Genomic DNA, 21,287 nt, shown 5'->3' with positions numbered 1-21,287 from the left:
CAGCCATGCCATCGCCACTGCACAGCACATAGCACCGGGGTCAGGCCAGGCTCTGCAGTTGCGTTGCCCCAGGAGCTCGCAGCCCTGCTACCCAAAGAAGGGGGAACAGCCAGGGAGGGGCCAGGGCAAGCCTCCCGGGCCAGGAGCTCAGGGGCCAGGCAGGAGCGGCGTGCAGGCCGTAGTTTGCCCACCTCTGCTATATAACTATACAAACACACACAATATACAATGGATACACTTGTTTAATTCATTTTTTTATAGATATTACTGATTCTGGAAGTTTCCCCCAATTTTAAATGTAGATGATATCCCTGAAATGTTTATGAAACTGGATGAACTTTTCCAGAATACACACATACATTCACACCACAAGAATAAAACACTAATTTTCCCTTTTCTTTTATAATTGGACATATATGGATCCTTCCAGCTGATGATCTCAAAGTGTAACACAACTAATAATTAGGTCTCTGAGCACCCCTGGAAGATGACTAAGTATTGCTTCTCCCATTGTAAAGATAGGTAAATTGAGAAAGAGATATTAAAAGACTTGCTGAAAATTACAGAACAAGTAAGCAGTAGAGTTGGGATTAGAACTGGGGAATCCTGATGTCGCTGGTGCTTGCTCTAGCTAATGCACATACTTTCCCACCTTCGGTAAAATATTACCATTTGTTTATTTAACAGAAATAACAGGAACAGAAAATAAAGACTCTTGCTACAGTCTAATCTTCTTCTGATTTTTGCCTCTACCAGACACTATAATTCAATGTTAATGACATAAACCCAGGCAATAACAATAAGCAACCTAGTGCTGCATCTGCAGCACACAACCCTGTAAAACTCCCCTGGATCTAATGAAAAACACAATGAAATTTTGAACATTTAAATGGAAAAAACTATTTACTATACAAAATAGTTGGGCAAAACATCTTCAGTCCTGTACACTTTCCAGAATGTCCTAATAAAAAAGACACTATTTGAGAACGTGTTTCCAAATATCACTAATAGAGAATTTTTTTAAATGCAGTTGCCAAGCCAAATATATATCTACAGAATTTAAAAATTACAGTAGAAAAACTGTTGTTAACCTCATGTTCACATAGCAGGGAAAAAACATTACTTCTTTCCAGTACAATGCCTGTGTGTGTGTGTATGTATAAAACAGTTCAACTTGCACACCTTTCATGTTGTCTCACTAAATACAGCTGCAATACCACTGACCTATTGTTTGCTAGTCGCTCATGGCTGGCGGTGGCATGAAAACCACATTCCTGGGCACTAAATAATCAGCCTGCATGACCCCCCACAAGAACCTGTAAGTCAAATTCATTTACCCCCAGAGAGCAACACGCTATTGTATCCTCCCTTCTTTCTAGCCACCTACAAACAATGCACAATAATTGCAACTGTCACGGCAGTCAGTAGGAAAAATAAACCAGCGCCAGTTTTCGCAGCTTACTGCCAAACCTGATCCAAACACCTAACAACCATGCCCCCAGCCATAGAACCACAGTTCCAGTAAAATGCACTGGCTGTGAGGCTTTGAACAAAGCTATGAAACAATAACTCAACTTGTGTTCAAAATATGAAATTTAAAAACAAAAGTTAAAGCAAATAAAACTCTTCTTTGAGGCTGCACGCTTGCTCCCCATCCTCCTCCTGCCCCCTAGGCAAGACTGAAAGAGCTGTTGAATTTCTTTCGTGTTATCTTATAGTTGCTGCTGCTTTCAAGTTTAACTTGTGAAGGGGAAAGAGAGGAAAGGAGAAAAACGACTGCCCTCCAACAGAACAAGATCATAGGGATTTGGAAGAGACTGCCTTCTTAGTACAGAGCATGCTTCAGAGTCTTTACTCAGTCCGAAGAGAGTGGAGGATCATAGGGAGTAATTTTTTTAAAACTCCAGCATCTCAAGGGTTAAAGAAGTTCCAGAGAGCTTGTGGTTGCTGCTGCAGCAACACAACATCGAAAGCTGAAATGAAAGCCATCTATGGACCCTCAGCCTGAAACGCCTTAAAGATTAATGAATCAGTTTACACCACATCGTGGGGTTACTTAAATAATATACTTTTTTAATATGTACTAATCACACATAAGCCGAGATATTAGCAATAGCCCTCTCTGGCCAATTGACTCACACATGTGAGAAAAGTGTGCTCAAGTGTGTTTGCATGTGCAAAGACTGAGTAAGGAATTCAGAATTTGGCCCACTTATAATAAGAGTAATATCTCAGGCTTCTTAGTGCTGAAGCGCTGTGTTTGGTCATCAAGTTATCAAATAAGTGTACCAGATGCGTATATTTATTCTGGACTCATACGAGTTACAATCCCTAGCTAGGGAAGTTGGGGGGAGCAAATAGCATACTTTCCCTCTTGTGTAAGTCGGTGGACTGGAGCAAGCTAATGCCGGTAGCTTATTTGTGACAAGCTGAAAGGAACATATGAATAAAATACTATGTTTTAATATAAACCTATGAATTATTCTCTGACTGCCTTTTAGGATTAGAGTAAATTGACAGCTTTTGTTTCAACATTTTACTGAGTGTTACAGTGCACTGTGCAACAGGTCTTTAAAACTGTCTGGAGTAAGTTTTTGGGAATGTGTCTGAATAAGGACTTCAGGGTTTGCCCCAATATGAGTAAAACAATGGCAGAAAACTAGGTCTATTAAAAATAAGTAGGGCTTAATTCTGATGTCACACCACTTTTACACTGGTGTATTTCATTGACTTTAATGGAGCTGCTCTGGCTTTGCATTGATGTAAGTGGTGCAAGATATGTTCTAGTTCAAACAGGATTCAGAACATAAGAACGGCCATATTGGGTCCATTTCGCCCAGTATCCTGTCTTCTGACAGTGGCCAATGCCAGGTGCTCCAGAGGGAAGGGAATGAACAGAACAGGTAATCACCAAGTGACCCATCCCCTGTCACCCATTCTCAGCTTCTGGCAAACAGAGGCTAGGAATGCTATCCCTGTCCATCCTGGCTAATAGCCATTGATGGCTCTATCCTTCATGAACTTATCTAAATCAATGTGGGGCAGTTTTCTGTTATACAGAAGGTCAGATTAGAAGATCACAGTAGCCCCCTCTGACTATCATGTACAAAGTGGGAGTCTCACACTGTTTTCTTTTAGGGGAACATAGGCTTCTTTTGAATTTACATCAAGTTTGACACACTTATTTTGAACAGAAATACTGCATATAAATAAACAACTACCAGTTTCCTAAAGTGACCTCACATATATAAAACGGGCAAATATCTTGGCAAAACAGAAGGTACTACTGCTGAATAATGGTCACATTTTGCATTTTCCTTCTACAGCAGGACTTTAAAGGAACATGCTTTACTACAAAAACTTTGCCCTTTCATCTATTGCACAATATTATCACCATCTGCACCAATAGCAAACATTTCAGATCTTCCGATTTCAGATGTATAGTTCCTGCTGTAGATGGATGCTAAACACTATGGTAATATGTGAACTGTGAAAATGTCTGCTGGGTTTTATATGAATCCTATAATAGACTCCCCTTATATTGACAAAAATAGAATTAAAGATGGAACAAAAGCCTTACATAAATGAAAGTGGCTTGTTCATTTAGGACATACCATGGTTTATTAAAAAACACACAAGGAGATTGTACACTACCAACAAACAAAGAAATGAGAAACAAAACAAAAAACATGAAGAAATTCCATAATGCTAATTATATATACACATTTTATTTTTGTTTCATTTTAACTCTGTAGGATCACAGTGACAATGTTACCTTTTATTTCTCCAAAGTTCCCTGATCCCATGGCAAGAAGCTTGTCTTTCCAGTCCTTTGATAGTAGCTTTTCAATACTAGGAGTTTCTGAGTGAAGAGAGAAAAAAATGTAAGAAAATCAACATGACTGCCTCCACAATAGAACTCATTAAAAGTCTATCTGCTAAAAATAAGGCCAACCCTATTCTGGGCCCCAATTCGTAATGACTTCATCAACAAAGTGATAAGAAGAAGGGTGGGGGGGAGAATGTGTTTTGTCACCTGCTGTTTCAAAATCATTAGCTTTTTCCTCTTGTGGAACAAAGCCATAGTAATTCTGTATGACAATGGGCACATATAAACCTGCAATTCATTGTTTTTCAATTTAGTGAACAAGTTCCTGCTTATAATGGATGCTTGTCAATTTCAGGATGTTAGTCTGAAGTCAAAAAATAATTATGTTGAGAAAATGCAGAGTAAAAAAAGGCAAAGAATAAGCTCCTAAATCTGCTACATGTAATTATGTCCCTCTGTGTGTTTACAATTACATCCACTTTATAATGTGTGTTTAAACATCGTGTGGTGGTAAGTACACCGTGGAAAGATTTTCCAGTAACACACATATTCAGACATTGTAAATAATAATAATAAAAAGTTTGGTGTGATAAAAAGCTTTACAAAAAGTGTAAAATCCAGAAAAGGGGAGGCAGGGGGAAGCATTGCCTAGAATGGAAACCCATTATTTTCTTATTTCAGATTTCTATCAGTTCCTTTTTATAATAAAATATATTTGTTCAATATTTTCGGGGGAAAATACACTGAGGGTGTGGATGCAGCCAACATTTATGTCTCTAACTCTTGCATTTTGACCTCTTTTTTGTGTGGAATTTTAATGCATAAGTAAATATAAATGCTAATAAAATTCAGAGAACATTAAACTCAGTTCCAAACAATGTAATTGTATATTCTTGTCAGCATTTAGATGGGTACACAATTACAATGGCTTTCAATCCCACGATTAGTACTGCATTCAGTTAGAAAATGGAGTGTACTAAAAGATAAGTGTCCCAGTATGTGCCATCTAAATAACAATACCCACACTTATTATCTGGATCTCAGACATATACTGCTATTCTCCACATTTGTGTTTATGTGTATTTGTATTTGTTCAGGCATTTGTTTACCCCCTACCAGGAGCATAAAAGGAGTACATGTTAACTTATCAAAGGGACCGTCTGGCCTAGGGACCATACAATTATTAGCAACTGGTTAATTTTCCCCACAGTAAAAAGCTTTATGAGGAGCCTTCATTATCTTGTTTGGCTAATTTTGCCAACCTTCTTGAGCCCCTATCTTAAAGCTCTCAGGAATCAGTGTCACAAAATCTGTGTGCAGTTTTCAATAAAACCATATTAAACGTTTCTTTCTCTCTCAAAATGCCAATAATATAATATTTTATTCTCTCCTGATAAAGGATTTATGGACAATGAAAGTGAATCCAAAATCTTTATTTCATAAACTAACAATATAATATAATATAATCTCTCTCACATACACCATCCCTAAATGTTCAGTCTCCAGTTTAATATTCAAAAAACATACAATTACAGGAATTCTGCTCTTTAAATGGTAGGGTGAATGAAGTTTTAGTCTAACTTTTTTGTAATAACAAGAACTACATTAATAAAAGATTTAATTACAAGTTCAAAAATTACAATTAGATCACGATGAAATAGCTATGAGAAGCTGCATGTTAACGTTATAACATTAATATTTCCATTCTTGAGTTCATGATAAGAAGATTCCACTGTGCTTTAAACACTTTTACAAATATTTCCAAAGTTTGTACTTTCCCAGTAAACACTTCATGAAGGAAACCATTTTTTAAAACATATCTTGAATAGGTCAAATAAACATTGCTGTTTTCTTTTTTCCTGTGTTTTTCAAAAATTCTTGAGTAGCATGTAAACAGGCCAGTGCCAATGCGGTATTTGCAATAGAGGACTGTCAGTCATTAAAAGCTAACAAACCTTTGCAAAGCAGGAATGCAGCAATAGAAATCCATTGTGAACTAACAATAGGCTACAGAACCTCCAGGCACCAAAAGTAGACCGTTTTACTTTTAAGTCTATTGTCAGCAAAGTCCATGACAAAGCTTTTCCCCTGCAGCTAGACAAAATATGCGCTGTAGTGTGCTAGCAAAGAAACAGAAGTCTTCTGTCTAACTTGGAGAGTTAAAGCAACAGTAGCCTGGTTTCTGAAGCCTACAGAACACTCCAGGTTCACTACAGGCCCCTGTATTAACTACCAAGCAGAGACACAGCTCAGCTACACAGCAACATAGTACAATTACCCTCCTTGTAACAAATAGTCCCTCCAAATGAATGGCTCCTTCATGACCGTGTTATTGGAAGGTGCTTGATCAGAAATCATAGTTAACTTTCTATGCATAAACCAGGATAGGAGTGGCTGTGATTTACACCAATGCTATTCTTTTAGGGATTTTTTTTTGTTTTATTTTGTCAATAAAATTCTATTGACTGTAATGAAACAACTCATGTTACAAATTACTGTTCTTGCAACCTGACTCTACTGGAAATTCGCGAAGAGCTGCAACAAACAAGCTAAGACTAATGAATTCAATGGACAGCCATGTATCAATGACTGAATTTCTGCTAGAACGGTAAAGATCTCAGTAGGAAATTCATGATTAGGGATGGGAAAGGCCAAATGGCAAAATCCCAATAGTAACAATGCATCTGTTCATTAATGTGTAAATATGAGTAATATGAAAATTTAACACAATTATAATCCCCTCTGCAATGCTGAGGGGGTAAAATAGATTGTTGTGATCTAATAAGTGTTTTCCCCGTTGAAATACTGAAAGTTAACTATTTAAAATAATACTATATGGATTTTTTTGTTTAAGATACATGTAATCATGCTTAATTGATGTACTAAAGTAGTTTGAAACCTCTTTTGACTTGAACTGCAATTGTCACATGAGGCACTTTGACAGAATTTTGCTATTTTTACAGCCTGCAAATATTTTTATTTTAAAAAAAAAGAATACTATGATTTTAGAGACAATAGATGGCCATCCCCCATTCAAAAGGAAGAACTGAAAGTCTATATCAAATTATAGTTTGATTATATTGTGTTACACAATAATGTAATATGGCCTGTTCATATATTCTGAGTATTGTTTGTGAAAGGTTTACATATTGTATCTTAAACCGATTAGAATTTATGTATTATATCCACTCTATAAAAACAGATTTGAAACAGATAAATATTAAAAAACATAATTGTCCTAAAAGCAACAACCATAGAAACTTTCACAAACTAAATAAAAGTCTAACACATTTTGTCAGGAGGAGCAAATATACTGGGAAAAGAAATTACAATAAATTGTTTGCAAAACAGACATACGTTGTGCAATTTAGAAAGTTTACATATTTACATATGGGTACTCATGCAATGTGTACTAACCATAAAGCTAGACTCAGTCTAGTGATCTGAGCACACGACTGAGAACTGGCAACTGCTACTTCTAATCACTATTCTGACATGGATTCTCTTCATGGATTTGGGAAATCACTGAACAGCTTTACCTCATTTTCACCATCTGTAAAATGGGGATAATACTGTAACAATTTCTAGCCACCTAGTACAACTGCCAGTCATGGACCCAGGACCTCATTATGCTAAGTGCTGTACAAACACAGATGCTGGATATGCTACGCTGTATGCCATACTCATTCACATCTTCTCAGTAACAGAGGCGATAGTGCTTAACTCTTCCTTCTTCAGGAACACAGGACTCATCTACTTGAGTTAAAAGAAAATCTCTGTTAACTATTAGCAACATAGACCCTATGACACACAGAGCTAGCAGGGGTTCTCTCACTGGGGGTTGGAAGCCCTCAAAGGGTTGTGAGCTTATTACATGTGGGTTCACGAGCTGCCACCCCAAATCCCGCTTTGTCTCCAGCATTTATAATGGTGTTATATACAGAAAAAAGTGTTTTTAATTTATACAGGGGGATGGGGGGGTCGCACTCAGAGGTTTGCTGTGTGATAGGGATCACCAATACAAAAAAGTTTGACAACCACTGAGCTAGAGCTGTAGCCCACGAAAGCTCATGCTGAAATAAATGTGTTAGTCTCTAAGGTGCCACAAGTACTCCTGTTCTTTTTGCGGATACAGACTAACACGGCTGCTACTCTGAAACCTGACAAAAGACTTAGGCACCAAACTGCTTCTTTAGCTGCCTAAACCCCAGAATCAGGCCCCACTGGGATTAATAAAAATCGTATTCAGCTGCCATCAAACCCCACAGGTGCCTAAATTAACTTGGCACCAAAAGCTACCGAGGCACAACAGGTATAGTTTGGGGTGCAGGAGACACTGCCCCCCCCAAACTGCAAACCTCGGGTAGGCGCAGAATTTGCCTCACCACATGTAGCCACATTGCCTGACTGGAGTTGCCTCTGCAAATATGTCAAACTACATCTATGCTACGCACCTATATTTTTGTACCTCTCACATGCACACAGCAGTCCGATGCCAGGTGTCCAGACCCCTGAGCCCCAGAGTAATTCACAAAGACAGGCATTCCTCCACCTGACTTGTCTGTAGGCCCACATCCAGTAAACATGTTCAGAGCTTAGCTATTGGATCAGGCCCCTGTAGGTGAACTTACACAAAATGGATGGAAGGAGGACCACCACCCTCCCTTTTAGCCCAGTGATTAAGATACTTACCTGGTTCAAATCTCTCCTCCACCTGAGGGGGAGAAGGGATTTGAACAGGGACCTCTTATGAGCATGCCCTAATCACATGGCTAAGGGACAGTGTGATGTGGGACTTCCTCAGTCTCTCTTGTTGAAGCTGTTTCACTGTGAATAAATAATTTAAGATGAGTCATTGGAGCAGAGGGACTGGAGGCAGGAGGATTCTTCCTAAAGGGGGGGGGCACAAGGCCCCGCCCCTTCCTTGGCCCCACCCCCACCCTTCCTCTTCCTCCTATCCCCCCGCGCCAAGCCGGAGCCAGGTTGGGGAGCCTGGGGCAGGTGGAGGATGTGTGGCTCTTACCTTGATCCGGCTCCAGCGTCTAGCCTGGTGGTGGGGCCTCAGGGGCCGAAAAGCCGCAGCCGGGCCATGGTAAGAGCCGCCCAAGAAGCTGTGGGGAGCTGAGGACCCTCCTTCTGCCCCAGGCCAGGGGCTGGGGGTTGGTGGGGGACACACAGGCTGGGGACTTCTCTCAGGCCCTCCCATCCCAGGCAGATGGAAGGTCTGTGCCTGAGCACCCTGGGCCGTTCTTACCCAGGTTGGGCTCCAGCTTCCACGAGGAAGAGGAGGAGCAGGGGGCTGGCCTGTGGCAAAAAATGGGAAGTCCATGGCCCTTTCCCCCCCCTTTTTCTGGTACCCCTGCTGGAAATGTCTCCCACTTTACAGGTGAGTACTCAACCTATCAGGCTACAGACTCATTGCACACTCTCTCTTTGTCCTACTGATTCTTTCGTTATTTATGTTATTTAAGTTATGAGGGAGCACCCTCTCCATCTGGCTTCTAGGAAAAACAGCATAGGCACCTAACACCGAGAGAGGGGTTGCAGCAGAGAATCTCAGAGCAAAGGGACATGCCTCCCTGCAGCCCACACTTAAGTACCTATCTCTGTGAGAGGGATGAGGCTTAGTATCTCCCACTGGCTAGCTTAGGTGAAGAGCCACCTGGCATCCTGGCTTTTGTGAACTTTGTTCTGAAGTGCCTATCTCTCCTCATTCATTGTATAGGGAGCCTAACTCAGGCTTTGTGAATCCCAATGATGTTCTAGACATCTAAGTTCCATTGTGAATCTAGCCTTTAGCACACTAGTTCTGGTTCTATAGATAGCAGTGATACACCTACAGAATAGTCAGGATATTATAGTATTTACTCATAGGGGTGTTGTGAAGTTAATACTTGCAAAGGTTCTCAATGATTAAAAGCACTCCATTAATGCTAAGTGTTATGGAGGATTATGGCTAGGGCAGGGGAAGAGAAAGAGAACAAAATATGGGAAGAAGAACAGAAATTGTAAAATAAATAGTGGCAAAAGAGAAGAATGTGGATGAACAGGGTCCTTTGACCTGAAATTCAGATTAATTCACAGCAATTTTTTTTTCTTGGTTGTATGTTTATCAGTCATTATGTCCTTGGTAATATATTTACACAGCATTTTGTTTTCCCTTTTTTGACCCTTGCCTCTTTTGCTTGCATATGCTGCTTCGCATCAATGCCTATGGCAATACTCAACAGAGAATGGCCCTCCAACTGTGCCAGCCATTGTTACAGCAGCATACTGGCTTTTCAGTTCATGTTCATTCCCAAGAACTCTCCCTCCTTTCCCTCCTTGGTGCCAAACACTCTCAAGACAGACTCCCTCAGATGGAACAATGAGACCTGGAGACTCATGCCAGCATCCAGTAATTCTCAATTGGAGCTGCAGTGCCAGGAATAAAACCACATTCTCTCCAGTGCAGTAGGGTCTATAAACCAGTTCAATTTGAGTATGTATCTACACACACACACACGTTTGTGTAGGTGAGCATGTGTATATGTTAAGCTTCTCTGAAAGTATTAAAAAAATAAAGGACCTAAGGAAATGAACAGAAAACGACCTTTGTAAACCAATTTCTTGTGGGCTAACTATGCATACCATAATACCTTGTCCTTGGTTTACTTGAGCTTTAACTGTGCTTCATTGACATATTTGTTCCAAATCCTTCTTTTACGGCAATGGTTTCATTGTGAGAAAGGAATTGAATTCTAAGGCCTAGTTTGCACTAAAAAGTTGTACTAACACTCATTATTTTCAGCACAGCCTGGAATGCAGCATCCACGTCTAATTTTGTCTCTTACTGAAAAAACTCTCCACATTTTCCAACTTACTTATTCCTCTTTTTGGAGTGACCTAAACCTCCAGCTATTATAGTTTTATCAGCATAGTGACAATGTGAATGCACGGGTACCATAAGCAGTCCTCCAGCTGCAATCCCACAATGCAACATTCCCTTCAGGAGTGACCTGTCTAGAAGCACTTTTGAACTCCACTGTCCAGGGGTCACAATGACTAGAAGCCCACCAGCAACGTCTACACAGCCATATATGTTGCTGTTACCTGCTGATTATTTGCTGACAGCATGGCTCCTTGTTCTCAGTCCTATGCTGCTGCTTAGTTCAAGAAGGAGATGCTCGATTTCCTTGCATTGTAGAGAGAGGAGTGTGTGCAGGCTCAGCTGCAGCACTCCCATAGGAACAAGACTATTTACAGTGACAAGGCAAAGGAAACAGCAAAACTCAAAACTTGCAAAGAGAAGTCCCAGGGCTGTGCAAAGGGAAAGGAGCTGAGGCAGGACCACCAGAAGGTGAAGGAGAACAATGAGTTCCAGAGCTCCCTACATGACCTGTGTCTTTTATAACCAGCTGGCTGCTATATCCACCAGGGACACTATCATTTCCCCTGTAACCACTGTGAACAATTCATGTCCAGGACAGGAGGAGGAAGCCCTTGTGGAGCAGTGGATGAGGGGAGCATGTCTGCCACTGGCCAGCAAGTGGACAACAAGGTGGAGTAAAGAATGGTGTCCAAAATCCAGCTGGACCTCCAGATAGTCTGAATGTCACATGCCGATAAAGGTCATCCCTGAAAGAGGGGGAATCTGGGAAGGCATTAAAGAAACTACAGTGTATGCTGATATACCGTAACTCTTGGCAATGTGTGCCTCTGTGTTTGCATTGCCTGGAAAGAGCTAATGGAGAACATGGTGTGAACCCATTTATCCTTTCCTTCTAATCTAGCTGTAAACACACTCTGCCATCTATCCACCATTTCTTCACCCCATGTCCATCTGCACACCATCATACCAACGCCCTCCAGCAAGTATTCTTGCACAAGCATTCTCAATGCACCAGTGAACAAGGCAGTATTAACTATAAATAGTTTGTATGATTTTTTTTTGTTTGATATGGAGATATACCTATCTCGTAGAACTGGAAGGGACCCTGAACAGTCATCGAGTCCAGCCCCCTGCCTTCACTAGCAGGACCAACTACTGATTTTTTGGCCTCAAATCCCTAAGTGGACCCCTCAAGGACTGAACTCACAACCCTGGGTTTAGCAGGCTAATGCTCAAACCACTGAGCTATCCCTCCCCACAAAAATGTATACATGGAGATATACATATCTGATAGAACTGGAAGGGACTTTGAAAGGTCATTGTGTCCAGTCCCCTGCCTTCACTAGTAGGAACAAGTACAGTCCCTGACAGATTTTTTTTGCCCCAGAAATGGCCCTCTCAAGGATTGAATTCACAACCCTGGGTTTAGCAGGGCAATGCTCAAACTACTGAGTTATCCCTCCCCTGTAAATTGTTATCATGGGGTTACAAGAACATACAGCATTTGCACACTCACATATATGATCCTCTAACAACCAAGCAGTGCTTTTAAGGCATTACATGAAGCTTTGCAAGACACCATAGTTCACAAACAGACACATATCCAGTGCACTGAGGTTTGGAAATTCAAGACTACACATTTCCTCTTGCAGTCAAGGTAGCACTGCCCCCTGAGATGTAGGCATCATGAAATGTATCCACAAAGATATACATAGCACATGCATGGGGCACAACTGGCACAGGGGGAGAGATACTGAATATAAAAAAAAAAATCCAGGATGTCGCGCACACACACACACACACACACGACTGGGCCAGCAGCCATGCAATTGCACACTGTAGCATGTACAGTACTATGGATGAAACAGTCTGTTAATTTTTACACACAGCTTTTGGTCTGTGGACACAATTCCACAAAAGATTGTTAACACAGAGCATTTAAGATTTTCCCAAAAACTACAAGGCAGAGACACTTTGATCAGCCCACCATAGTACGCATGACCCTACTCCACACCAGGTCCACTGGGAGGATCATCACAGAAAACTGTTCAGCTACATCTGTCCCCAGGTGGCTTTCAGACTTCATAAACAGCTCCCTTCTCTGGCAGGATCATACCTCTCCACCTCTGCTCCTTGAGACACCAACCTCCCCACAGTCCTTTTGAGTCAGTTCCCACTGTGCTCGACTCCAGTAGACAAAAGCTCAGGGAACAAAGAGAACTGTTTTGATTGTAAGTCTTGTCATCTGTGATGCACTGACATCCAGCTTCTTCTTGCATTTTTTCCATACATAGTTATGGGTTGTAGTTAGTAAAGGCAAAATCATCTGTAAGTTGCTAGCTCTTTTAATTTTTTTTTTTTTTTGATGGCTGGCATGTTGATAAAATACATGTCTAAACGTTGAGGTATCTTTATTGTGATTTCTGGCATTGTAGTGCTGCCCATAGTGCTAAAAAGTAATTCACATAGCCAAAAATGGTCCCATAGATCAATAAAAACATTCAACGAGTATTTAAAAGTCAGCTATCCAGCATAGTACAGAAGCAATTGCTTCTGTTCAAACTAGAAATACTCCAGCAGTGCTTTTATTATTATTCACATATATGCATATGCAAGTCTCCCACAATTTAATTAAATATTCCTTAAAATTATCTTAATTCATTCCAAAAAATGGTGAAAGCAGTGTACAAATACAATATACCACCAGTTACTATACAAATGATCACATTTTCAGGCTATCGCCTCTGTCAAAGTACCTCCCCTGAAGTGCTCTGGTAGTGGTACTGTTAACTGACTTACTTTCAGGTTGTTTTAGTTCAGCAGACAGCCTGACCACTCACTCATCCTCACTGGCAATAGGGGTCTCACCCTATGCAATGTTAAGTGCGCAGCAATAAATGTTGGGCTATTCTTCTTGCTGAGATTGAGCCTTGTCAGGAGACATCTCCACTCGCCCTTCAGTTTTCCACAGGCACACTTCACATTCATTCTGCAGCTACTCAGGCAACAATTAAACCTTTGCTTGCATCTGTGCAGTTTCCTAGTATCTGGCTTCACAAAAGGCCCTGCTTTCCAACTGTCAATAAGTTGAGTGTTTCTAGAAATCTGGATGTCATGGACTTTTCTGGACCAGACAATATATTTGTTAGTAAAACACCTACAATGATCTACCAAGCCCTGCCTAGCCACCAAGACCATCTCTCCCTTTTGGTTTATATAATCACAGGCTAGGGGACAAGGGTCTTAATTATTACTCCAACAGAGTTAGGGAAGCCCTGCTCCTTGAATCCATCTATTATTTCCTGCACTTGACCTTATCCTGACAGAACTCATTTTATCTCCTTGCAGACCACCACCAAGTTTTCCAACACCAAATTGACTATTCCCCGACAGCACTCCGTGTTTCAAACTTCCACATGATCACTGCCACTCCTTTCACCACTTCAAGGGCAGGTTCCATCTTGACGTTCCTGTGCTGCAGGACAGCAGTGCATTCAATACACAGCTCCTAGGAGTGCAGCCTTCTGCAAGTGAAAATTCTGGAGTCACTATTGGCTATTCGATGTTTGCAGAACGATCAGGTCCCGTTGCTCAGTCCCAAGCCACCACTCTTACTGAGTGCAGTTATTCTGTGTAGCACAGCTGTAACAGTGTAGCCTCTGCCTTCACTGTTCAGTCATCCTCAGTTGAATCTCTTTGAGTGCCGTGTCCTAGCACACACAGCAAGATGTCCCTACAATGTAGGAAGGAGCTGTGTTTCTCTCTGCCACATCCTTGTTAGTAGCAGCAAGTTCTCAAATGGAACAATTTTCCACAAGACAGCATGCCTGAAGACAGCATGAAAGACACTAGGATGCCTACCTACAGTGCAACACAATTTTTGCCAATACAGCTTCATGCCGTGTGGGCAGAATGTACCAACATAAGCATCTGAGTATGAACGTACTCCACTGATATCATTTTGTGGTTGGCTCTATGTCAACAGAACTTCTACTGGTACACCTCTCTACTGTAGACAAAGACTAAAGTGCCCCCCAAAATATATAAATGGCATTAAAAGATAAAGAGGAAGCATGCTACCTGCCTATTAACCCAACAAGGTGTCTAATTCTTCAGAGATATATATTTAAAAAAAACAAATAAAGTGAATCTCCATTTCAGTCTACAAAACGATATAAATAAACAACACAAAACAACAAATTTTCAGTATTATACATCTATATAAAGTTTAAGACCAGTATTTTCCTTTCTGATCAATACTACAATTATACAAATGGGAGCATGTGTGAGAAAAAGAGTGGAATATGGGGAAAATGTCTTCCCTATGGACTGAAGAAGAAAAATTCTGCGCCATGCAACATTCTAATACCTTTCTAATTCCAATCAGCTGTAAGTGAAAGTGTGATCTACTCAAAACACAGCTGATAGAATAAGCCTGTATACCAAAGTCAGCAGCAGCCACTGAGCAGCATCATAACTCAGCAGCCACTGAGATATTTTTAATATTTCTAGAAACTATTTCAAGAGTAACATAAAAAACAGAAACATCTGGAATTTAAACCATTAAATCTCACATCAGCTTTATCTTTCTATCTCAGTTAGATCAAAGCAAATAAATTCCCTTGAAATGTTTTCATATTAGTACCACCAATAAACTAATTTTCTAATTAAGGGCTCATAATAGCTAGTTAATACTAACAGAGAGCTATGCTTTTGCTCTGCTAATTTTTGACACCTTTACAAACTGATTGGTACGGAACAGAAAATATACATCAGGACATATGTGTGCATATTAACATTGAATATTAAAACAAAATTATTGAGGGTTCTATTGCTGCTGTTTATTCTCTTGCTGGGTACCAGTAAGTTAAAATCTCAACAATCTTTTAAAAAATGAGAACATATTGTAAATAACAACAAAGCATGTATCTAGCACTATTGCTAGAATTTTAAAAAAAGTCCACATTCAACACTTATTTCCACTATGTTTGCAAATAGAAGCCATTTCACTAAAATAATAATCAATGACATCATAACACTTTGCACATAGGCACTACAGTACCATTCTCCTGAAGATCTCAAAGCACTTAAAAAGATATGCATTGTAATTTCCTTTTTTAAATATAGGAAAAAATGAGGCACAGAGGCAGACTTGCCCGGAGGTACGTAGAAGCATCCATGTAGATTACAGACAAGAATCTAGATATCCTTCCAGTCCCTGCTCTAGCCATTAAACCACATTTCCCAAAAGACAGTTACAATATTAGCACACAAATTTCAGGGCTAGAAAAGAGACAATTTATTATTAGTGTCCAGAATTCCTACATCTTTCTAACGTGAATGCTAAACCATGGAACAAGAGAAGAGAAAAGTCTTAGCTGTCAAAGAAAGAGCACAATTAAAAAAAGAGTAAAACAATAAATCTCTACTCTTCTCAAAAAGGCACAACTTCCGCTTGTTGAGGGTTGTTTTGTTTTGTTTTAACTAGCTCTGTTCTCAGAGAACACCACACAAAGATCAGTTCCTCATCTGACATTCCTGTAGGTTTTTGGCTCTGGTTCACAATGCACCCTTGTCAGCAAGCTCAGGGAAGAGGAGTCTATTGCACAGGGAAAAAGCAGGTGGGGGACAAGGAGGCTTCACCTACTTTAAGACACGAAATGTCCCACTGCAGCTGCACGAAAGTACATGTTACTTGACTAATCACTGGTTCCTTCCCCCTCCACCCCCGCCCCACACTTTTTTTTTTTTTTTTTGGACAGCTGTCTTCCTATCATCCCAACAGGTGCTATTAGGCCCTGAACAATGGCTAAGGCTTTTAAGCCAGTGCTGTTGACAAGTGAAAGGGAACAACAAATGGCTCGGCAGTGCTCTTCTCCCTGGGTCACTCAGCCAAAGGTAATAGTTATTATTTTTATTTATTAGCTCTGCGGCACTGTCTTCCATTGTGCCTCCCCCATCCTCCCCTTTCCATGGCAGCCAGGAGCATTTTAACTTTTAATAAAAGTGGGAGAGCGCATAGCTCCTGAGCTAGCGCTTTCTGTAAAGTGCACAGTTAATGAAGGTTGTCCATTTAGAGCTGGATAATTTATTATGTCAGCAAGTGTGGGTGGGGAGGGCTGAATCAAGATCTAGCCATTAGTTGCATTGTGAGGAGTGAAAGAGAAAGTATGTGGAAGTGAGGGAGAAAGAAAGAGATTTTTAAGAGTATTTGTTTTTGAAAGATATTTGCAATGTTAGACAATAAATAAGACAGACTCTCTGTTAAGGTTAACACTATTTTTCTTTACTAATCTTAACATTTCATCCATGTGTGCCTCTTCAGAGAACAATGGCAGATATAAAACCGGAAGTACAAACTATAGTTCCCTACAGTGAACATGAAATGAACACATTTAAAAACTGTATTGTTTGTGGCAAACAAGATCTTTAAATAATGAATCAAAACATGTTATCCGCCAGGGGACAAATGCTTTGGGATTCTCTTATGCCAAACATATATATTTGCTAATTAAGGGGCCTAAATGTCAAAACTCTGCACAGACAGTAAGCTCCATCAAATGAAAACTCATTCATTGTGGGGGCAAAACCATATATTTGCATGAGCAAAACAGGTAATTGAACGTGCAAATCATGTAATTCCATGTACAAATAGAGCAAGTCACCTGCACATGCAAATATGGTCTTTGTAGAGCTCCCTCAAAACACATGGTATCAAAAATTTAACTTAATATTCTAGAAATGACTGATACAGAATATTATGGCCAAACTGAGCTATGCCAATTTATACCAGCTGAGGATATGGCCCTATACATTTATATTTTTAATTGTCATAATAATGTTGTGAAAGGGGCTATATGGTGGGATTATATACCCACTGTACCGGAAGCAGAGCCTACTGATATTACTGAAATACTCAAAAAATATACTTTTGGAGATGTTAACAAAATAATACAAACAATAAGAAGGATGAAAAACATAAAGAACAGAAAACAAAAAAAATCAAGAAAATACACACTAGACTCAGATTTCTAGTCTCTTTAAAAATATGACAGACTGTTTTACCACTGGAAGTGAGAATTAAAGCACATATGCCTGATGCTAAACAACTACACATCCTGAACTCCTCTTGTGCAACATATGTGAAAAGAAAATCTCAATATCTGTTTGCCAGATGCCAGAAAAGATATGAACAATAAAAAAAGAGGCAACATTTATACTATAAATCAGAGCTTCTCAAGTGCAGGTAGTTTCACAATAAATCAGGATGGTAGTTGTAATGTAAATGATATTTGCATGAAATCATTATGTCAAATTAAATAGAAAATTATTAAAGCAAATGTCATCTTTGGATTTGCTTGGAATAATCTTCCAAGATTTTCACACAGGCTTCTCCACCAAAGTACAGCATTCCATCTGCCTTGTTCTGTTTGTTCTCACTTGTCACCATTCATAGATTTTTTTGGACTGTGTTATTTTCGGTTTAAACAGGGAGAGGAAATACACTGGGTTTCCTTTTGATATAACATTTATCTTCGTGAGTTTGGAAATGACATCAGGATGCACGAGTGGTGCAGCCACATAGCAGTTATGACAAGTCATCCCCAAACAAGTGAAGAGAAACCAACAGAAGTCTATTATCTGTGGTTCTTTAATGTAACAGGTCTGCACAAGGAAAAAAGGAGAGATCAAGAGAGAGAGAGAGAGGGAAGAGGAAAGACAGAGCTAAAGAAAAGGGAGATCAAGAGAAAGAGGGAAGATGGAAAAAACAGAAAAAGAGGGATGCAAACACTACCCAATAAAGAGGCCAAGGAGTAGAAGGCTGCAGCGCACTACAGCTACTCCCTGACTACTATTATAGACACTACCACTGAATTACCTCTCTCACATCACTGCACATACAGATCACCCAACCAGTCTAGGTAAACATGCAAGAGAAAAAGCAAGGAGTAACACTCAAGTTGTACTGGTGGAAAATACAAAATGATACAAACACAGGCACTAGAGATTTCTACAAAGCAGTGTCACTGCTATGAAGGAGGCAGAAGTCTTATTTCTCCTCTGCCAAAGAGGCAGCATAATCATGCCCTTAATTTTTTTTCTTGAGCATTAATGGTTTTGTGAACTCAGACTACCTCCATTCAACCCCAGAACATGACACCTTCCACTGCAAGGAATTACCTAATTCTACAGAGAATTAATTTACCTGCATCTGAGATGGCCTTGTAGGCTACCAAAAAGAATAAACCAAGCACAGGACAGGAACAGAACACCATTCTTCCAAAAATAAGGGCCATTCACTTAAAAAGCAGGTATGGGAGCACTGATGGCAATGACGTGTTACGCCCTGTGGCTCTCTCCCAGCCCTGCCCAGATGGTAAAAGAGAACAGAGAATACCTGGGACACAGAGACTGTCAACACCTCCTTTGATGAAGTGAAGCTACCACCCACTTTAAAAGAAGAAACCACCACCATTCAATATTACCGATTTTGTAAATAGCACCCAGTATTTAGGTAAACTAATTAAGAAACTAGCACCAAAAAAAAGCCAACAACCCTCAAATGACAACTCTGTCAGCTGCCAGTATCTTGGACACTGCTCCCTTCCTTGAAGCCACAGGCTAGAGCATGGTACAGAGAAAGTACAAGCTGCTCTGGTGGCCAGAGGTGCTAGAACAATTTGCATAGTGGGGGATGCTGAAAGCCATTGAACCAAACTGTAAACCCTCTATATGACGGAAACCACTTCAAGCCGGAGGATGCAGCAGCACCCCTATTTCCAGCACCTATGCTGATGGCTTATCAGCTCCTGTCCATAGGCAAGGACGGTGCAGTATACTCATCCTGAGGGATCTCACTGGGGCATTTGACGTCATTTATCATTAAATACCCCTGACCTGACTACAAGAAGTTCCCGGCTAAATGGAAACACCCTGAAATGGCTCAGGTCCTTCCTCAAAGATGAAACCAACTGATCCTCCACGTCCATAGCCTTCCCCTGCAGAGTCCCACAGGATTTATCACCTCTCCCCTTCATCCCGTGTTGCTGAACATCTCTGTGAAGTGGTTGGGAGGGCAGGTGAGAGAACAAGGTTGCCTGCACTGGTCTCCGGTCTCTGCACTATCTCCCCACTGAGCACAGTATCCACTCCAAGGTCTCTGCCCTCATATGCAAAGCCTTTGATAGGATTGGATCTATCTGCCTAAAAGAGCACCCTTCCCTCTCTGGCTATAACCTCTCACATCAGCTAGATTCCACTGGAAAACAAAGTTAGTGGCCAATAGTGGGAGGCCTGTGAATGCAGGAAACAGAACCTTCAGAGGAACTGGATCTAGACTGAGGAAACTGATCCTGTAAGATATAAGTCAATAATGAGAAATCTGTTTCAGCAGCAGTTCTTGTTCAGTGGGGCAACTACTTCCAGTAATGGCCAACTATGCTGATGAAGAAAATGTTGAACCAAACAGTAGGTGAGTGCAAAACTCTGCAATTTTATTATCCTGTGAACATTTTCTTCAGTCTCTATCTAGGTGGGATTTGCTTCCTGACTTTTCGGTTCAAATATAACTCCAAATTTCTAAGTGAAACTTGACCAATGCCAGCATATTTCATCTGTTTTAACACTGAAACCTCCCGGAACAGGGAATCTCTCAGCCAATGGATGCTCTAATGTTGAAATCACACCTCATAACTTTTTGTTACTTTCTCCCCTTCATATACAGTACATCTCTTTCACACGGGTACTGTGAAGACAATTTGGATGTTTATACACAGATTTCTGTCTATACATATCTACTTCTGAAAGAAGATCAGCCAAAGATTCCCATGTGTTTGTGAATTTTATGAGGAAACTGGTGTTCAAGTTCTATAGGCAGAATTTTTTAACCAGTCTGTCTATATAAAGAGAAAATAGATGGAGAGCTGTGTATACATACACATATTAAATGTTTGTACAGTATGCATGTGTGAAAGAGAGAGATGTACTATATATACAAACACTATGCACAGAAAGGGGAAGAGTCAGTATTAAATGGGGGCAGGGGGAAAGGATTCAAGAAGCCTGAGATGTTTGGCAAATGACAAGGACAAATTCCCAGATTGCCTGAGAACAGGAGGTCCGGGGGAGGTGGCAGCGGTATGGAGTAATTGTGGAATGGTTTTACAAGGAATTTAATAGATCAGAAAGGCTGAATGGGATAACAGGCCCATTATTCAGAAAGTCTCCTTTGTGAACAAGCGTTAAGGGAATGCCAAGACAACAAATGACTTAATCCTGGGAGAGATGCTATGGCATAAATGAAAACAATATATACCTTGAAAGCCAATGGTGTAAATTTGTATATCATATAACCACTTTGATTACCACAGCTCTCAGCAAAGTCTTAAGGGTTGCAACTGGAAAACCAAACAAGCATGCCCTGCCTGATCTGTTTCCCCTGTCTCTCCCCATTTTCCAATGTACTCAGGAGGAAAACAAGCCACATAAATGAGAAAAAGAGATGGTTAAATACCATGTGAAATGTAATGATTACAGAGATGAAGAGAAGAGAAAGAAAGAATTATTGTATGTTGGTTTCTGTTTTCT

The 21,287-nt window shown here is 40.4% G+C and overlaps 1 protein-coding gene across 11 annotated transcripts in view; it reads right to left on the bottom strand.

The window, feature by feature from the left end:
* The window catches only part of SOX5 (SRY-box transcription factor 5), an 857,385-nt gene that overhangs the window by 211,077 nt on the left and 625,021 nt on the right, over window positions 1–21,287 (bottom strand). For all 11 annotated transcript variants that reach the window (XM_050968476.1, XM_050968460.1, XM_050968468.1 and 8 more), the window contains one exon: window positions 3,776–3,862. In XM_050968476.1, the coding sequence (XP_050824433.1) occupies window positions 3,776–3,862 (87 nt within the window). The remainder of the gene's footprint in view (window positions 1–3,775; window positions 3,863–21,287) is intronic.

The sequence above is a fragment of the Gopherus flavomarginatus genome, chromosome 1 (assembly GCF_025201925.1).
Source record: "Gopherus flavomarginatus isolate rGopFla2 chromosome 1, rGopFla2.mat.asm, whole genome shotgun sequence".
Classification (NCBI taxonomy): domain Eukaryota; kingdom Metazoa; phylum Chordata; order Testudines; family Testudinidae; genus Gopherus; species Gopherus flavomarginatus.
Note: the sequence above shows the minus strand (reverse complement) of the source record. Positions and strands in the feature narration are given on the sequence as shown.